The sequence below is a fragment of the Nematolebias whitei genome, chromosome 14 (genome assembly GCF_014905685.2).
Source record: "Nematolebias whitei isolate Nwh7 chromosome 14, NemWhi1, whole genome shotgun sequence".
Classification (NCBI taxonomy): domain Eukaryota; kingdom Metazoa; phylum Chordata; class Actinopteri; order Cyprinodontiformes; family Rivulidae; genus Nematolebias; species Nematolebias whitei.
In genome coordinates, this window is record NC_056511.1 from 22299788 (window position 1) to 22319342 (window position 19555).

General features: G+C 39.2%; 2 protein-coding genes across 2 annotated transcripts in view; both read left to right on the forward strand.

Moving 5' to 3' along the window:
• Nucleotides 1-1063: 1063 nt before the first annotated feature.
• On the forward strand, nucleotides 1064-12581 carry nectin1a (nectin cell adhesion molecule 1a). Its single transcript, XM_037687407.1, has 9 exons — nucleotides 1064-1204; nucleotides 2615-2873; nucleotides 4146-4263; nucleotides 4372-4553; nucleotides 4629-4746; nucleotides 8438-8589; nucleotides 8696-8828; nucleotides 8909-8963; nucleotides 11979-12581. The coding sequence occupies exons 1-9, from the start codon at nucleotides 1064-1066 to the stop codon at nucleotides 12300-12302; spliced, it is 1482 nt and encodes a 493-aa protein (XP_037543335.1). The 3' UTR covers nucleotides 12303-12581.
• Nucleotides 12582-15181: 2600 nt separating this feature from the next.
• LOC119420040 (V-set and immunoglobulin domain-containing protein 10-like 2) overlaps nucleotides 15182-19555 on the forward strand; it is a 29185-nt gene continuing 24811 nt past the window's right edge. Inside the window, exons 1-5 of the mRNA XM_037687408.1 lie at nucleotides 15182-15251; nucleotides 15658-16011; nucleotides 18191-18466; nucleotides 18621-18896; nucleotides 19269-19529. Of these exons, the coding sequence (XP_037543336.1) occupies nucleotides 15182-15251; nucleotides 15658-16011; nucleotides 18191-18466; nucleotides 18621-18896; nucleotides 19269-19529 (1237 nt within the window). The remainder of the gene's footprint in view (nucleotides 15252-15657; nucleotides 16012-18190; nucleotides 18467-18620; nucleotides 18897-19268; nucleotides 19530-19555) is intronic.

Consider the following 19555-nt stretch of genomic DNA (forward strand, 5'->3'; position numbering starts at 1 on the left):
GTATGTATGTATGTATGTATGTATGTATGTATGTATGTATGTATGTAAATCAGCCACCCCTACAATTTGAAGAAACTATGTTTTCTAGCTTTTTAAATTTTTTTTATTGCTTTTAAGTATAATTTCCTCTCATGGTTGGAATGGCTGAAGATTAATCTATGTGGGCCAAGACCACCAGCTCTTCCAGTGCACATGGTTGTGGATTAAGTTTCTCCCTCCACTCTCCAGGAACTGTCACTCTACGCTGTCTCAGATAATAAAAAAAATCAAAACAATAAAAACACCCTTTGTTCTTCTCCACAATGTAACTCCTCCCATTTTGATTATCTTTCACCAAAAACATTTAGATTTACTTCCATTCCCTGTTCAATTCCAGTTCAGAAAAACACTCATCTTGTAAACTACAAACAGTCACTATTTAAACCCCTCAGTGACGGGGGACATCGAAGTACCGCTCGTTAACGTTTGTCTCATTTCGGTGCAGTTTTTTGACTGTAAGACATCTGAGTACACATTTTCAAACATTACAAAGCCTCGTGTAAAGACCAGATACACACTGTGTAATTTTAATATCATGAACAGGTTCAGGACATTCCTGAGAAACAATGTCTCGAGTAAATAAAATAACTTATTCATAAAAATGTAAAGTGTTTACATTATACATGCAAAGAATGCATGGTCGGATTCTGTGGGGGAGCTGTGTGTTTGTGTGTGTTGATAATGTTTAAGAATTAGGACAGTCTTTGTTCTGGACGGTTTTGCTCAGCGGAGCTGCTTTGTTTCAGGTTTAATCAACAGCTTCTGACAGGCTCGAGAGAGAGCACAGGACTCTGTTTCTGTGGACACTCAGTACATCAGTGAGTGTCACTCTGCTGTAGCAGATCAGTAAGTCAGTGGGAAGAGAACCTAAATAAATCCTGCTTATTTATACCTCTAACTAATCCATGATCGTTGATCTCAGTTCACCTGCACCTGAACGCCCTGCTCGTGTCAAAGATCAGCACGTTTTGATTACAACTCACAGGACTGTCGCTTTGATCAACACATGAGAGGAAGTGTTTTTATGTCATCTTTTTGTGTATCTATTCCAGGAATAGGTGGACAGAAGGTAGAGATGGATGATGGGAAGTCTGGGTATGTTGGCTCAAAGGTGGATCTTCGCTGTCGGTTCATCAACAGCAAACCACCTGTCAAGATCTCCCAGGTAATCAGCTGCAGCACAGAATTAATGAAAGAAATGCATTCTATGAGCTCTGTGGTCATTTCCACATGCAAGGAGTGGCAGTAGTAGCTAGCTATAGCACTTCCCATGCATTGTGTGAAGTGAAACTGACGCTGTGAGTCAGTATTCATCAGTCGACTCAGAATAAAACTTTATTTCTCCAAAATGAGGTCATTCAAAGAGCTATGTACAACAGGTAGGATATTAATTGTTTAGAAACTTTTACAGAAAAGATTAGTTTCCACCTCATAACAGTCCAACAACTGAGGTGTTTCATCCACCACTTCAATCATGTCGTGGTGTTAATAAATGTGGAATATCTGAAGAAAGTTTTACTCAAAGCAAAAAGAAACCTGTCTCCAGGTAAACAGAGATGGCTGCCTGGCTGGAGCAGCAGCAGCTGTCAATCTGACATCACTACCTTTCTGTAAGTTCCTGGAGAAGTCAGGAACAATTTACCACCTCGTCGTCGTGTCTCAATAAAAAATGTATTTCGTTTCAAGTGAGCAAGTCGCTTCTTTCCCAGAAAGTTGGTGTTAAAATGATTTTGCTTTGACTGCAGGAACATAACAAGGACAAACTGTGGTGGGATGATGCTGATCTGACCTAGCAGAACCAGGACAGTGCTTCTATGCAAACAAACAAACAAACAAACAAACAAACAAAAAAACAAACATTTTCCAAGGTCATTCCTGGTGAATCACAGTCAGCTGATAAATGAATATTTAATGTTTCAACTCTGAGTCTCTTTTTACCTCTGCTCCAAAGAGAAGAGGGTCAACTCTGTCAACTTAGCAAATTAACACGACACATCTTTAGGTTCTTTGTTCTGCAGCCTGTTGCAAAAATCACAGAATTTGTTTCATTATATTTGATTATATCCAAACAGATATTCAAAGCAAGATATATGACTGTGTTTTTACACCAATCAGAGAATTCTCATAGAAACATTTGGAGCATCATAAACTGAGTTCATAAAACTCCAGACAAAAGGAAAAACAAAGAACTTAATCTGAAATCCAGCTCTGATGCTCCTGATGACTGAAATGTCATCGGAGATGTTTGTAGTGGATGGATGAGAGACAAGAAACCATTCTCAGGAAAAGGAAATGGAGACCGGACTGAGATTTGTTACATTACACATGAGCTGGATGGGAAAGCACTGACAACAGGTTTTATGTAAACAGAACTGTTGTCAATATTTTATGGACTGCCATAAGAAACATAAACAGTGAGCATCTACCGAGAAAGGTCAGACTGTAAGGACAAGATCACTGGTCCAAACACATTATCATGATTTTTAGACTGAAACATTTTATTTCCACTTATGTTTACAACTGTCACAAAATATTGCTCCATCATTAACTCTTTCCTCCATCCTTTCTTCTGAAGGTAACGTGGCAGAAACTGGTGAACGGCACCAAGCAGAACGTTGCAATTGCCAACCCGTCCCTCGGTGTGTCCGTGGCCCCCCCGTACAGGGACAGAGTCATCTTCAAGAATGCAGCAGTCAGACGACGAACTCCGAATCTGGAAGACACGACCATCATCTTCTCGTCGCTGCGCCTGTCTGACGAAGCCACGTACATCTGTGAATACACTACGTTCCCTGCGGGGAACCGAGAGAACATGGTGAACCTCAGTGTCTATGGTGAGGACAGGCGATTCCACCTGGAAATGCGGGATGTGCGCGTTTAGCTTAGATTGAGATGTTTAGTGGAATTTGGTCAAGTTACTGATAACAGTTTTTCTTTTTTGGAACATAAATAACTGGGAGGTTTTAGTTTTGCAAAAATAAGCAAGCAGTATGCTTCATTCATCAGTCCATGCACATTGTGAGCAATAACTTATATATATATATATGGGGTGCTGTTTTTGCTTTTTTCCTAAACTTTATATCACTGCCATTTGACTATTAAGAATGGTTTTATTAATATTTTAAAACGTTCAAAAAGACAGTGTTTTCCAGTGATAATCTGAGCATAGGGTTTTAAAGGGCTCTTTTAAAGAATCACAAATTTTCATTTTCGGAGTTCAAACAGGACTAAACTCTAAAAAAAAAAGTCAAAATCATCTGTCATTGTGTTTTTTATTGTTTGTTTTGCAACAAAAGGTGTTTAGTAGTTTAGTTTGTATTAAAGGCCACTCATAAAAGCTAAATGACCTTTGAATTTGAATATGTGTAACTTTTTTATTTGCAAGCACTTTATTTCAGAAGACTCACAAAGCTAGGATTACTGCCTTCTTCAATCTTTTTTTTTTTTACAATTAAGACATAAAACATTAAGACTTAAGTTCACCTCACCTAAACTCAAATATACGCACATAGCACTTTTCAAACACAGAGGTAACTCAAAGTGTTTAACAATGTAAAAAACTAAAGACAATAGAAGACCATAAATAGAACATATCATCGATAAATAAAACTGTCATCAACCTAACAATGGTAGTGTATGTTACGTATACTTTCTAACAATGCAGCCTAATGGAAGCATAAATTAGGAGAACAGAACTGGACTGAGAGCAGAACCCTGCAGAACACCATAATAAATTTTAGAACATGACACTGACAGGACACTGTTTTGACCTGTGCAAATGGATTAAAGTACATTTAATTAGGTAAGACATAGTGTAGCTTTGTTGTGTTTTCTTTTTGTTTCTTATTTTCTGTAAGTATGAAGACAATATTTCAGGTCTTTAAATTCAGGCTACATCTGATTTTTTTGTGATAAGAAAGTAAAATCATAATTTTGCATAAATATGCACCCATTAAGAAAATATTAAAGTGTCTAAAGGCTTATATCTTCACACAAATGCTTTAATAGGGTTTGACTTTACCTTTTGGAGAAGTCCTGTGTCATTTAACTCTGGATAGTTTGAAATGTGATTATTAATATTAATAATTTTCATCATATTCTCTCAGTGCGTCCGACAACTCAGATGAGTCTGTCCACACCAACGCTGGTGGCTCGTTCTTCCAACCTCAAGACTCCAGTAGCGACCTGTGTCTCTGCCAATGGAAAACCACCTGGAACCATCAGGTGTGTGTTCATGCGTGATTTAATCTTACTTCTTCGAATCACTGTCCTTTACTTTTCACACACGCATCTTTGTACTGTTTGTATCAAAATCTTCCTGATTGTGAGCAGGTGGGAGACGAGGGTCCCCGGAGAGGTGACCACCCGAGAATACGCAAACCCAGACGGGACCGTCACCGTCCAGAGCGACTATGTCTTGGTGCCAAGCAAAGAAACCCACCGGGAGACACTCACCTGTGTCACTATGTACAACGAGGAGGTGTACACGGACAGCGTCACCCTCGACATACAGTGTGAGCCTCTCTCAGACACTATACAGTCCAGGCAAAATATGAAAAGCTGATTTACTTGTTTATTTTTTCCACCAGATGAGCCGGAGGTGACGATCGAAGGATTTGATGGAAACTGGTACCTGAGCAGAGAGAATGTCCAGCTGAGCTGCCAGGCTGATGCCAACCCGCCCGTCTCTTTGTATCAGTGGAGAATGTGAGCGGATCTGTTGGATGGCTTTCAAATACATCTGTTCCTCATTTTGTCACATCTCACACCTGTTTCTGATTTTGTCAAGTTTTACACACACCTGTTTATGATTTCTTTACGTCTTTCACACGCACACACACACACACACACACACACACACACACACACACACACACACGCACACACACACACATCTGTTTCTCATATTGTCACATCTTTCACACATCTGTTTCTCATTTTGTCACATCTCACACACGTTTTTTATTTTCCCACGTCTTAAACACATCTGTATCTTATTTTGTCATGTCTTACACACATCTGTTTTTTATCTTCTCACGTCTTACACACATCTGTTTCTCATATTGTCACATCTCACACACATCTGTTTCTTATTTTCTCACGCCTTACACACATCTGTTTCTTGTTTTGCCATGTCTTATACACATATGTTTTTTATTTTGTCACATCTTACACACACATCTGTTTCTCATATTGTCACATCTCACACACATCTGTTTCTTGTTTTCTCACGCCTTACACACATCTGTTTCTTATTTTGTCAAATCTTACACACACATCTGTTTCTTATTTTGTCACAGCTTACACAAACACATCTGTCGTATCATTATATATATATATATATATATATATATATATATAGTATTATATATTACAAATTGGTCATAATGCTTTAAACAAATAATAAATGTTAATTCAGCTGATTAACAAGCAGACTATTGAGGCAGTACATTGTGGATTTTGAGGTAACATTTTGTTATTAAAGCTCTTGTAAAATTATTTGTTATTTCCAGCTTCTGCTTTCAGAAAGTACTGAATAAGTTTGTCTCTGTTCTGGTGGATTTGTCCCAGTGACAGAAACTCAAGCCCAGACCTTGATCTTGAAGTTATAGACATAATATTCTGATTTTGCGCCATGCTTCAAAATAAAATTGTCCAAACTCCATCACCTCCATTAGATAGCCTGATGATTACTTTTGTGGTGAAGATTCAGGTTTACTCTTGTAACTCTTTCTATGGAAGTTTTCATTATTTAGGGTTTTGCCCCAAGTTTATCTCTGCTGCAGAATTTGTTTAAGTATTTCTTTTCTTTTTCAGAGAAATGTGGGTTTTTCATTTGCATTTCTTGCAATACTAGGTGCAGTTCTTTTTAAACTTTAATTTTTTCAATTTGAAACTGCTACTTCCATTTTCTTTATGCCTTCTGAACTAGATCACCAACAGAGAAAAGGACTCAGTGCTTCAGCATTTATTTCCTTTTGTTAGAATCAGATGCTTTTAACTGTCATAAATTTTGGCAACAGCATGCAAAGTTCATGGCTGCTAGTTGGTGTTATGAAAAATAAATATTGATCAGCATTTCTTTATAGTGACCTTTAAAGAGGTCAATCCAACTTGCAGATATGTTTCTAGTATCTGCCGGTTCTGTGTTTTGTGAGCTGATGCCAAATGTTTTGACTTTATTACCGATAAACTCCTCAACCTTAGAGCTCCACAGATGTCTCGTCATGGCCATGGCCTTCTTGCTATCAACGTTAGATTAAAGAACATCTCGTGGCAGTTGGAACAATGGCGTTTCCAGCTGGAGCTCCTTCCAGGACTCCAAGAAGGCTGGATACTAGGAACAGATGTCAGACCTCGTCCCCACCACCCGAAAGCATAAAGCTACCCTCCAATGAGAGGTAAATGTACAAGGGAAAACTAAAACTCATAGGCTCCAAGCTATGAGTTGGCTAAAAGTAGACCTGTACAAAGATAAACCAATATCAGAAGTAGTAACACCAGCTTATTAGATTTGTGTGCGTACAATAAGATCCACAAGCGTACCACTAATGTTACAAACTCATAAACAGGTTTTCAAATGTACATATTTCTATTTGTACAAGTAAGAATATTATGTGCTTACAAATTGTCAAGCCCATGTGCACAATTCACCTGATGTGCACGGATCAGTTGACACGATCAACTGCCTGTGAATGTGACTTTTGAGACTTTCTTGCCACTTCAGATTGTCAAAGGTGATGCTGCATTCAAGGTTGGTGAAATTCTGGGCCATGTGAGTTTTACCATATATACCAAGTAATTGGGAAAAGACTAATTTCTAACTTGGTACAGTATCTCATAACCTCTATATTAAAAGACATGCTTACATCAACATTACTAGTTTTACCGAACTCATGGGCGAACAAGTTCTTGTACCGTAGTAGAAGAAAACTTGTCAAATTTTCCTCTACAGTCCAACTTGTTAAATAACCATGAAAATAAAACAGAGCCACCTTGTGCCATGTTGAAACTCTTCTTTATTAAAAACAATAAAGGAAACATAAAACTCAGCATAGAAAATAGTGAAGTTTCGCTTTAACTCTCCATCTTGTCTCTCTGTCCCATGTGGGTTGCCAGGTCTGACATAATTCAGACCAAACCTATAACACTGATTCCAAAATGTTAATCAAGGGAACTGCATGGTGAAAATGAACGACCTAAAATGAGAAGATTATTCTTCTTCTGGAAAAAAATTCTGGATCAAAAAGTAAAAGAATAAAATAAAATATGGAAAATATTTTTAAAGTGTATGTGCATATGTGTTTTAATATAAGGGTTATGAGGTGTTGTGACAAGTTAAAATTAGTATTTTTTTCCAATAATTCAGTATTTTGTATCTGGTATGACTCAGATGTCCCAGCTTTTCACCAGTCTTGAATGCAGCATTACCTTTGTGACTCTAGAGGGCCACCTATGTTTCAAAAAGTCACATTCACAGGCAGCTGATCCGTGCAGAGCAGATGATTTGTGCACATGTATTTGATCATTTGTATGAGCAGAATTTTTCTACCAGTGCAAATTGAAATGTTTAGATATGAAAACCTGTTTATGTATTTGTGAATCTTGTAAAGCACATTTGTAAAACTTGCAGTATGCTTGTGGATCTTATTGTATGCATACAAACTTCCTTGCATGCTGGTGTAACTACTTTTGAAACTGATCTATTGTCCTCACGCCCTGCGCCTCTCACCATGGGCGACTCCAGAGTGAAATAAAGTCCAGCACCCCCTCAAGGAGACTGGTTCTGGAGCCCATGCTGTGCACTGAGGTGAGCCCAAGTATATCTAGTCAGTACCTCTCAACTTCACAAACAAGCTCAGGTAGCTTCCCCACCAAAGGGGTGATGTTCCATGTCCCAAGAGCTTTGGTAAGCCTGGGTCAGGGCACCAAGTCCCCCGCCTTCAAAAGCCACCCATGGCACCACCTGACCCGTGTGGCCCCTCCTGCAGGTGGTGGGCCCACAGGATGTAATAAATGGTAGAGGTCAGGTCACCAGGTGATTGAGCCCCTGCAGGCCTGACTCCTGGGTGGGGTCCCAGTAACCCACATTGTGGTAAGGGACACCAAGTTTCGAACAAAAAGCTATAGAACTAACATATAAATATAAGTTTGAGACTTTGTCATCCGAGAACATAATTTCTGCCAAAACCTTTAAAAGAGGCTTTTATATTTCACATGAAATAAAAACAACTCACTAATTTTTTCTAAAATCATGAAAAATAATATCTGTTGTTATGCAGATGGTCCACCTACTAACAACACATTTAATTAAATGCTTAATCATAGTAAAATGGAAGTTGAAAGTTAGACTCAAGAGACGGGTTCAGATTCGTGGTTCTGCTCTGGTCCTCCACAGGATCAACGGCTCCATTCTGAGCAGCGTCGAAGTCCGAGACAACGTCCTGCTCTTCAAAGGTCCAGTCAGCTACGAGCTGCAGGGAACGTACGTGTGCGACGCCACCAACAGCATCGGGACAAGATCAGCCTCAGTGGAGGTCAGCGTTATAGGTAAACATCTTATCTGACGTTCACTTTATATTTTCATTATCTGACATGATGCTTCTATTTATTGTACAGTGAATGTGTTTCTGGTTTTTATTGTTGTATGTTTTAGAAAAGCCTCTGCCACAGATAGCGACAGGTGATGTCATCAGCGTCATCGCCTTATTATTGGCTGCCGGAGTGCTGATGGGCATCACAATCACAGTCCTGGTGCTGAAGATAAGAAGCAGAAAAGACGACTCCTTGTACGTAAGCATGATGTAACTCCACACGCCGGTTTGTCTGACTCATCATCTTTTATTCTTCCCGTTTCTCCTTTGATCAGAAGTGGTTCTCCGTCTAGAAAACTGCCGATCAGGAAAAGGACAGATGAGATTCAGGTAACTGTTCTGTTTGTCTGGATGTTCACACAGTTTGACCAGCAGGTCAGCCCTCTAGGGTGATGTCAATTAGGAAAATATATATCAATACTCATTTTTAATCATATGTATTTCATTTATTAAATGACAGTTTGTTGCCTCAAGACAACATTGCACTGTAAGGGGGAGTGGTGGCGCAGAGGTTAGAGAGGTGGGCTTGTGATCCGAAGATCGCCGGTTCACATCTTGGCCCCGACAACATCAAAAATTGTGGGTGGGGTAGGTGAAACACCCACACTTGCCCCCACCCTCATTCACCCCACTCTGGGCCCACGAGCAAGGCCCTTAACCCCCACCATGTGCTCCCTAAACAGGTCTCTCTTGAAAATGAGTTCTCGTGGCTCAATGAGACTAACCTGGATAAATAAAGGCTAAAAAAAAAAATAAAAAAAAACATTGCACTGCAATACAAAAAATCTTTGATTTTTTCATGCAAAAACTAAAATATATATATTTTAACTGGAAACAGCAACTTCTTTAACCCAACACTTGAAAAATCTGATTTGTCTTGTTTTCTATGCATTTCACATTTCAGATTAATTAAAAACACACATCTGCATATTCATCTGTTGTCCTCATTGCAACCATCATAAAACATAACCAAAACATATTGTATCACATCAAAACATTATGATCAGTGTTGATTCAAGGTCAAGGTCAAGGTTCTTTATTTGTCATTCACATCACATGTGGTACATGTGGCGGAACAATATTGTGTACACAGGGTCCCAGTTACATTCAACAAAATTATAAATTGTAAAAGAAAAACAGTAATAAGATCTAAGATATGAACTAAGAAATACGCTAAACTAAGAATACACTAAGCACTGATAGTACAAAACAATACGCTGAACAGCAGCACGAACATGAGTCTGTGTGAGCAGATGAGTACAAATGAATACAGCAACATGAAACAGATCAGCAGCAACATGAAACAGATCAGCAGCAACATGAAACAGATCAGCAGCATGAGATTCAAGGTAAAACGTTTAAACCTTTGTTGTAACATGCTCCTTATCTTGACCACCATGCACCTCCACACACGGACCTGCAGGTACATACGGATAAACAACCTTTGTGTGGACATGAAAAAAACTACAAACTAGACGAGATGTCATGAAGTTATAAATCATCCAACTCTAATTAAACCATTTTCATCATCGAGTCCCTCATTCTCACTCTGACCTGTTTCCTGTTGATGTTCCACCACTGTGGTCCTAACATCTTCATCTGGTCAGATTGCCGCTCTGAGCTCATCTTCATCAAATGACACTTCATCGTCACTGACACCACCTGCTCTTCATATCTTTTTGTAGTGCCATAAAAATGTGTGGACTGTGTCATAATGTGCACAAAAAGCATGCAAATGAATTATTTTTTTTAAATAAATGCATTGAAAAATATTTTTTGTGGTGCACATAAATATATTTCTTCTAGATTAAATAGAAAAAAAACCCTCACGATTGTAGAATAAAACCTTTAGCATTTATTGAGAATATTTTTTTAAAAAGTCAGGTCTTGATGTTGCAGCCTCAGAAGTTCAAGAAGAAAACATTTAGAAGAGTTTGCTTCCCTCTGCAGTCAGATCTGTCTCAGTGCAAATCCACCAGATTATTAAATTGAGGATTTTTTTTTTTACATTTGTGTCTCTCTAGTGCAGGGGTGTCAAACCCAATTACAAAAGGGGGCCAAAATTAAAACATTTTTCAAACTAAGGGTTGGTTTCAGAATCTACATTAATTCAAGTTAGATACCCGACATCTTTTCTTGGTTGCAGGTTCCCCGACAAGAGTTTGACTGGTCTCATTTGATCTTCTCTGTTGCACTTTTGACATCATAATCAAATATTACTGAAAAAATTAAAGTGATAAAAGTATTTTACATTTAAAGAAACATCTTGGGGGCCAGCTAAGATGTCAACGAGGGCCACATTTGGCCCCTGGGCCTTGAGTTTGGCACTTTTAATCAATCATCATTTAATGATACAGTCTCTGATGGCACTGAATTGCTTTTTGAATGCCTGCACCTGAATCCACACAACATTTCACTACAAACAATATCAAAATAGCCTGCATGGGTGTTTTTGTGCAGCTTTGTCCCATGCAGGCCCTTTCCTAGCTTTTCTTTTATTGTATTTTGGACAACAATAAAATAAAAAAATAGTTCCTCTAAACATTCGGAAGGTTTAGAACTTTTAAAACATGAACAACACACTTTTGTCTCCTAATTGTATAAAAGTTTTTAAATCATTTTAAATCATTCTCGCATTTATTTATTTTTATTTATTTTTCTTCTATAAGTTTTTCAGTGCGTAATTCGTTCCTCAATTTTTGTTCAAATTCAACAAATCATAAATCAAAACGTTCAGCTAATTTTGGACTTTTGTGCTTCTTTCGAATAATTTCAACTTTTGATGCTACATAGTTGGTTTTTTTTTACCTTTTTCTGCTATTTAGGGTTATTTTATAGATATTTCTGCTACTTTTTTTGCTCATTTCAGTTTCTTTCTATTAATTTCAGCTCTTTCAGACACTTTTTTAGGTATTTTGTGCTGATTTTTGCTATTTTTTTCTGCTTTTTTAATTTGAGCAAATTTTTGCTTTTTATGCAGCTTTCGAATATTTTCTTTACTTTTTACTCTCCTTTCAACCTCTTTCAACTAATTTCAGCTTTAAAAAAAGCTTTTTCAGCTGTTTATTGTTTGTGCTGATTTCACCGTCTTTGTTGCTATTTAAAATTTTTTGTAATGTATTCAGCCTTGTATATATTCTACAAATTTTGCAACATTTCAGCTTTTTCCACACATTTCAGCTGTTTTCCTGCTGCTTTCAGCTTTTATTTTCCTGCTTTGCGTAAATGTCAGCTGTTCAGATCCAACTCTCAAACGTTTTCAGCAGAAAACCTTCATCAGTGATTCACACACGAACAACATCTCTCTTGTTTTAATTGGAACAAATGTCTCTGATTTCTTTCCAGCACCCAGGGCGGTTTTATGAGGAACTTCCAAACACAGCTGACTACGTGAGCTACAGACTGGCCTGCAACAAGGAGGATTATCCAGAACCCTACTCCCCCCCAATCAACCCCCCCTTGTCCTTCCTGCCCCAGCAGCCCTACCAAACCCCACAGACACAAACGATGCCAACGTTAAGCTCCAGCTCCACCAGCACCCCATCCAAAAACAACTTCCTTCCTCCGTCGCACAGCACAACCGTTTTTAAATACCCATCTGTGCCGGGTCTGTCCTCTCCCCCCCCAGGAGTGGGGTCGTACACGTTTCCTAAAGAGCAGTATGTTTGAAGGACGTCTCTTCAGGCTTCTCCTCTGAGGAACAACAGAAACTGCAGGTCAAACCTAAACGAGGAGGAGGAGCTGGAGTTTGTGGCTCTACCCCTGATGAATCAGAGGTCAAAGGTCACTGGTTGTTCTGTTGCTGGACTTTTAAAGTGATTTGTGTGAGGTTTTTTGTTCTCCTACCTGCAAGTGGATTTTAATCTGATATTTAGGTTTCAGGATAGAGGAGATTCATTTAAATAAAGTATATCATAGATGGAATTAAATATATTTAATTTGATCCAACTGAAAGGATTACCTGGATGTTGCTCTCTCTACTTCCTCCACTGTTGCATCATTTTGTACAAAAATAAATTAATAAAAGAGAAATTCTTAGCAACAGTTTGTGAAAATTCCATTTACCTTTGATTCATTCACTCTGTGTTGTATATAAAACCACTCCTTTGACGTTTTATTTCACCTCTTGGGTTCATGTAAAACTTCTGTTGTGTTTTGTATCATTGTTGTTTTATTTGATTTTTTCTGTCATAAAATGAATTTATATCTCAAGAGAATTTATGAAAAAGTCACGTTTCAGTCGGTGTTATTTATTACTGTTGGACAAACACTGGAAATTTAGAATTTAATAAAAAAATAATCACATGTATCACTTTGTTGCACAAGTTTTACAAGAATATTCTTATAGGTACCATTTCACATGCTGTATTTGAGCACATGAAAAGTTGAAAACTTTTTTTACAAATGAGCGCCAACAATCACAAACCAAGCAGAGAAAAAAATACTGTTCAAACCAGATGTTTCAGTTTCTTTATATTAATTTCAGCTTTAATCCACTTTTTCCACCACTTTTTAGGTATTTTGTGCTGATTTTATCCATCCACTGCATAAAAAGGCACAAACCTTTTTTCCTCACTGTATGACTTTAAATCATAAACCTGTCCTGTTTTAGGTCTTTTATGATTTTTAAAACATTTCTGTTTGTTTAAAAACTTAAACAAAGAGACAGATTATTTTTTAGAGAATGTTGTTTGATGAATGAGATATTGGCGTGTGTGTGACAGTACTGGAGAGCAGCATGAGAATGAGGCACCAGGCTGTTGTGGCTGTGTATGGTTCTTCCACATGCTACCGAAACCCCCAATTACTTTTTAAATTGCAGATATGACTTTCTTTCTTCATATTTTAATAATTTAATCTAATAAATGACACCAAACAGCAGAATAAGTTGCTTGGTGTTGCCAGAGAAGATTTTCATGGGCTCACCATCGTACCCAACTCAGCTGCTCAATCATTTCAAATAATTTTCTTGAAACATTTGGCATCTTCAGTCATGTAGGAATGTTGCTGAAAAAAAAAAGCAAAAAACAGGCTTTCTGATTAAAGACATGTAAAATCTCATGTATTTCATCACAGTTTGACATAAACTCTACTTGGACATGTGATAAAGTCAAGTTTTGTTGAACACTTTTGGAGATGTTTACCTGATCAGGGCATAATTTCTGATGAGCCACAAAAAATTAGAATATGATATTGTTTACTCATCAGTGCTTTTTCATTCTCATCGACATCCTCGGCCTTTTGCCTGGTGGTCAGTTTCCACCCTGTTGCAGCGTTCTTCTCTGAAGATGCTGTTGACGATGAGTCGTCCATCACTTTACAGGGAGCCGGACCGTTGGGCTCAGTTCACTGAATCAAGATTCATTATGAGCTGTCGTCACTGTTTCATCCTTACAGGTGAGGAAAACTGATATCTACCCTCCTCACATTTGGGTCTGACATATCACATGACATTCTTTTGCTTTTATTTATTTTATGTTTTTTACAGTTTGCCTCTTTCTCTTGATGTAAACTTTTTTACTCCCACTTCTAACGCTATTTTTGTTTTTAAATGTAAGACGCTCAGGTTACACAGTACTGTGAAAAAAAACAAAACTAACTCATCTCTACAAGATGTAAATCTATTTTAATCCTAATCCCATCAGTAGAGGTTACTCTGCCGCTGTAGTCCTGACGTGACCATTGAGATTAGAATATAAAGCCTTTAATTTTAAACCTCAGCCAAGAGGACCGGAGTCATGACAAAACTCAGTTTGGTAAAACAACATGAAAGGAGTCTTTTTGAAGAATTCATTATAAATTATGTGGTTATTTATTTAGTGCCCTTCACCCTTCTGTTGCTCTTGGGTCAAAATGACTTGCAAGGCACTTAAAACACTTTAGATTGTGATGTACAGCCACAAAACAAATAAAAATAAATAATAATATGTTGTTTTTTAATATTCCACATTCACAAACTCAATACAATATGGAGTTTCACAATAACATGCAAATAAGAGACATCACTGATCAAATTACACCTAATTACAGCAGTTTGCTATTTTTAGTGTTCACTTCAGAATTGGAGAATTTAATGGAGCTAAAGATCAAAAGTTCTAACCAAAAGAACTTCATGGTAAAAACAGCATCATTTTTATCAGCTGAAAACAATCCTGACTGTGTTCTGTAAAGTGCAGGTATGTTGCATGGGTCTGGAAATCTAAAGCATTCAGCCATGCTAACATGGTGTATAATAGATGAGCTTACTATCACTGTGTTACTCTAACCCTGCAGGCAAAAGAAGGAGGCTCAGCAGGACACAGGAGAAGAAAAACATCCATCGATGTGCCTAAATCTGATTATTTACCCTTCTTTGTGCCCAATAACAGGCTATTGAAGTGTTTGTACCTGCAGAAGGATTAGTAAAAAAACACTGTTGGATCACAAAGAGAGAAAACACAACTCCAGAAAAGAAAGAAGATGGTTTTTGATGCCTGAAGACTTTTTTAAAATTATTATTACAACTTTTGGAGTAAAGACGATGCTGGACTCAAGATCATCATGATATCATGGTGGCCCAAGTCTTAGGACCGGCCTTTATTTATCTTGCAACTAATCTGGTCAGTGTCACAGCAAATGGTAAGAACTTTCATTATTTCATTTATTATTATGAATATTTATCTTTAAAAGGAAATATATTTGTCATATTTATGGTAAATGACTGAATTCAGCACTTACACATCAGTTGGTTGAATTATATTTCTATTGAAATGATCTTGTATGACACTGTGATCATGATATGATGGCTGAGACAAAGGAAACTAAATGTGTGTGACTCAAAGGAAAAACAAGAGTGTGTATTTAAATTGTAAGCGATAAATTATAATACACTCTCTTTGAGACCTGCTGTGTAATCCATCCTGCTGCTGGACACTGACACCACACACACACACACACACACGCACGCACGCACGCACGCACGCACGCACGCACGCACGCACGCACACACACACACACACGACATTGTGTTATCTCTCTCCTCCAGCTCTTCAGATAAATCACACTGGTGAGGTGGTTTATAATGACACCAACGTGTTTGGAGTGGTGGACCATCTGGTCCTCCTGGAATGCGGGCCAAGGTTACCTGACATCTACATCTGGAGCTTCACCAAGCCCGGCACAGACAGTATCAAAGCCGTGGTGTATGACCTGGGGAAAGGGCCCAGGATCCAGCAGCTGGCCGAGACGATTGGACCTCTGACAGTCATCTCAGACCGAGCGGCACTGAGCTTCGACAGACTTCCTCTGGCTGCTCATGGCCTGTTCACCTGCCAGGCCTTCTTCGACAATAAAGATGGAGTCTTGGCCTTCTATTACTACGTGCACCTTTTTGTCCAAGGTAGGGTTTACCTTGTGTGTCCAGTCCTGGTCCTGGAGGGCCACTGCATGGTTCCTCTGCTCCAACACACCTGGTTTGAATCAATAGGCTTCTGCAGGACATAAAGAGGTGATTCAACCATTGAGCCAGGTGTGTTGGAGCAAGAAACAAGTAAAACCTGCACGATAGTGGCCTTCCAGGACCAGGACTGGACACCCTTGGTGCACTTCAGTGCAATGCTGTCAGACTTTTGATTTAATCATTTTCTTTCTTGATTTGACTGGTTTGAATTGTGTCTTCTCAGAAACAGGTTGTGACAAAACCTCCCCAGTCCTTAACCAACCAACAGTTTTGCTTAGAAAAAACTGAAACCCTAGAAGGATGTGCAGAACCATGTTTTACTCTGCTTAACTCTTGGACCTCTAAAAAGACCTGAGCTTAAAGAAGCCATGTGAAAATGAGACAAGGAGCAGCAGCAGCACCTTCATCGATGTTATTCTTGCACATTCCAGTTTGAATTGTTCCAAAACTGAGTTTGCATCCTACTAGCTCCCTTTAGAGGTGTGTGGCAGAGAAAAAAAAAAGATTCACAAACAATCAGGTGTAGATTTCATCAAATTTAATAAGACAAAGCTTTATGGAGAATAGTAAGACTAAACAAACAAACAAACAAACAAACAAAAAACCATCAAGATCTGCCCAAGACTGACTGGAAGATGTCCTCTATATATAGAACACATCCAAACCTGGCAAATTGTTTATTCAGTCAGTTTATTTCATACAACCCCCCCCCCTCCCCCCCCCCCACACACACACACTTCTAACAAAAATGTTTCCTCATAAGGTTCACATGGAGTTTGTTAGGGACCAGCAGTGGTTTGGATTTTCCCATGCACATCGGATAACTTTATCTCTGATATTCTCTAAATCTTCTAAGGTGAAATCAATTCATTTCAAGTCAATTTTATTTATTGTTTATTCACATAAACAGAATGTGAATCAATGGACGTGGATTACATTGGTTGACATTCTCTCACCAACCTATCCCAGAAACTCTGGAGAGATTAGCTCTCTAGATTCTGCAGATAATGCCACCTTATGTCCAAAAGAGGGGATTCCTCAATGATACTGAGGACACTGACCATGGAGAAATACTGTTTGTAAACTGGTCACAGACAGGTCAAAGTACTGCAGAGATGTTAAACTATGCAATGCCTTTATCAGTGTTTCTTGTCAGATGATCAGGAACTGTTAATCCAGGCCAAAAAGAGACAAAGTGGAGGTACTGTTTAAATCCATCAGAACTAATGTTCTGATGTTCACCTGAAGCAATCAAGTTCTGCTGGGAAGTTTAAATCCTCATGTGACTAGACCTCTAGTTTCTTCTACAGCTGGGTTCATTGTGATTCATTCCATCCATCCATCCATCCATTATCTTTACCCGCTTCTTCCATTTTGGTTCACGAGGGTCACTGGTGCCCATGTTCAGCAGTCACTGCGAGAGGCGGGGGACACCCTGGACAGGTCTTCAGTCCATCATAGGGACACATAGAGACAAACGAGACAAACAACCATTCACTCTCTCACTCACACCTAGAGACAATTTAGAGTTAGCAATCAGCCTAACATGCATGTTTTTTGGTCTGTGGGAGGAAACTGAAGCACCCGAAGAAAACACACGCATGCACGGAGAGAACATGCAAACTCCACCCAGAAATGTTGCAGGGATTCGATCCGGCAACTTTCTCACTGAGAGGCAACAGCTCTACCAACTGAGCCATCTCAGTGAGATTCCTCCACCATTAATTTTTTCTTTGGCTATTAAAGTGTTCTACCAAAGTCTGGAGGACTGCTGAGGGGTGAACGGAGGTTTCTATTGAAAAAAATGTTGTTGGATCCTTTTTCTGGAGCACAAAAGCCTGACAGCTGAGGCCTCTGGTGCCCTCAGGCCTTTGTATGTCCCTACGTCCTTCAGTGGTCAAATTTAGATTGAACATTTATTTATGGACCTCCTGCAATACAAAGAGGTTTGCCAGGTGCCAAAGTTAAGAATCAGGAACATCAACTATTATAAAGCTTATGAAAGGAAGTTGAAAAAATGGACAAACTTTGTAAAATGATAATTTATTTACTGAAAACTGTTTTTTTTCTTTATCAGACACAAAATACAGTTTGCTGACCTGCATGTTTGTGTTTACAGTCCCCGTCAGTAAGCCATACCTCCTCATAAAAGATGAGTACCCTGTAGAAGGCTCAGACATGTGGATCCAGTGCAAAGTGGAAAATGGGTCAGAGCCGATCCAGTACACGTGGCAACGTGAAGCCCCCAGTGGAAACGTCACAACTTTCTCAAAGGGCAACAGCAGCATTGTCACCATAACTGGCATCAACCGAAACCACACGGGCTGGTACCGCTGTGTGGCAAGTAACGCTGTCAACAACGAGAGCTCTGAGAGCTTGCTGTTGAACGTCACATGTAAGTTTACCAGAGGAATAACAGAAACTAAAGTTAAAGAGTAAAAACTGAGCAGGAAGCACCTCATTTTAAGTTCAAGTCCTGAAACTCTTTTCTCCAGTCTACGACACATCTGTTTTAATGTCTTCGCTGTTTCCATGTTGTTCCTCCTCAGATGGTCCAGATGTTCCTCAGATAAACGTGACTCCATACACAATAACAGAGCTCGGGTTCTCAACTCTGGAGACAGAAAACGTTACTTTGTCATGTGATGCTCGGTCCAATCCAGCCAGTCGGTATGTCTGGTTCTGCAACAACTCCCAGATCCACAGCGGGCCGCAGTTCACCGTCAAAAAGATCCTCCGCAACCAGACTGGAGACTACACCTGCTTGACACGAAACCCTTACCTGAACACGAACTCCAGCAGAACCATCCGTCTGACGGTCTACTGTGAGTGTGACCTTTGACCTCAAACCCTCCTCCTTTCTGCTGCTCTTTCTGCTCCAACCTGTGTAGGACTAAAGACAAAAAATGGATGTGCTAATGCACAAACTCAAGTTTAACTGCTTTACAATTTTTAATGGTGTGTCTTTTATTCTGTAGACAACGAGCAGCGGCTTGTGATTCTGTTCAGTTAGAATTTGAAGCATTTTGCTCCTTGTGCTGTCTGCAAAAATAACACATCATAACAAAACACAGCATCATTTGATTCTGTATAAACCTCATCAAACAGCTTAAATGTTGTTCACACAGACTCACAAACCTCATGTGACCCCCACTTTGTGCATCACTGCTCTATTACGCTTTATGTTGTCCCTGCAGACCCCCCCGATGGTTCCCCCTCCTGCTCTGTGGAGGCGGCTCTGAACTACACCGCTCACAGACTGCTCTGCTCATGGCCCGGTGGGTTACCCTCCCCGTCCCTCCAATGGACCAGAGACCAAGCAGGACAACAAACAAATCTACAAACTGGTTCTGACCTCCTGCTGCCCCCTGGGAGCCTGAGTCCTAACAGCAGCTTGTTCACATGTGTGGGCTCCCATCCTGCTCTGAAACAACGGGCACAGTGCAGCACACGCACATGTGAGCACACAAAATGATTCATGACT

Coding starts and splice junctions, on each gene's coding strand:
- nectin1a (XM_037687407.1), top strand. CDS start 1,064: ATGTCATCTTTTTGTGTATCTATTCCAGGAATAGGTGGACAGAAGGTA. Junction 4,554..4,628: donor CGTCACCCTCGACATACAGT/GTGAGCCTCTCT, acceptor TTTTTCCACCAG/ATGAGCCGGAGGTGACGATC. Junction 4,747..8,437: donor TCTTTGTATCAGTGGAGAAT/GTGAGCGGATCT, acceptor GGTCCTCCACAG/GATCAACGGCTCCATTCTGA.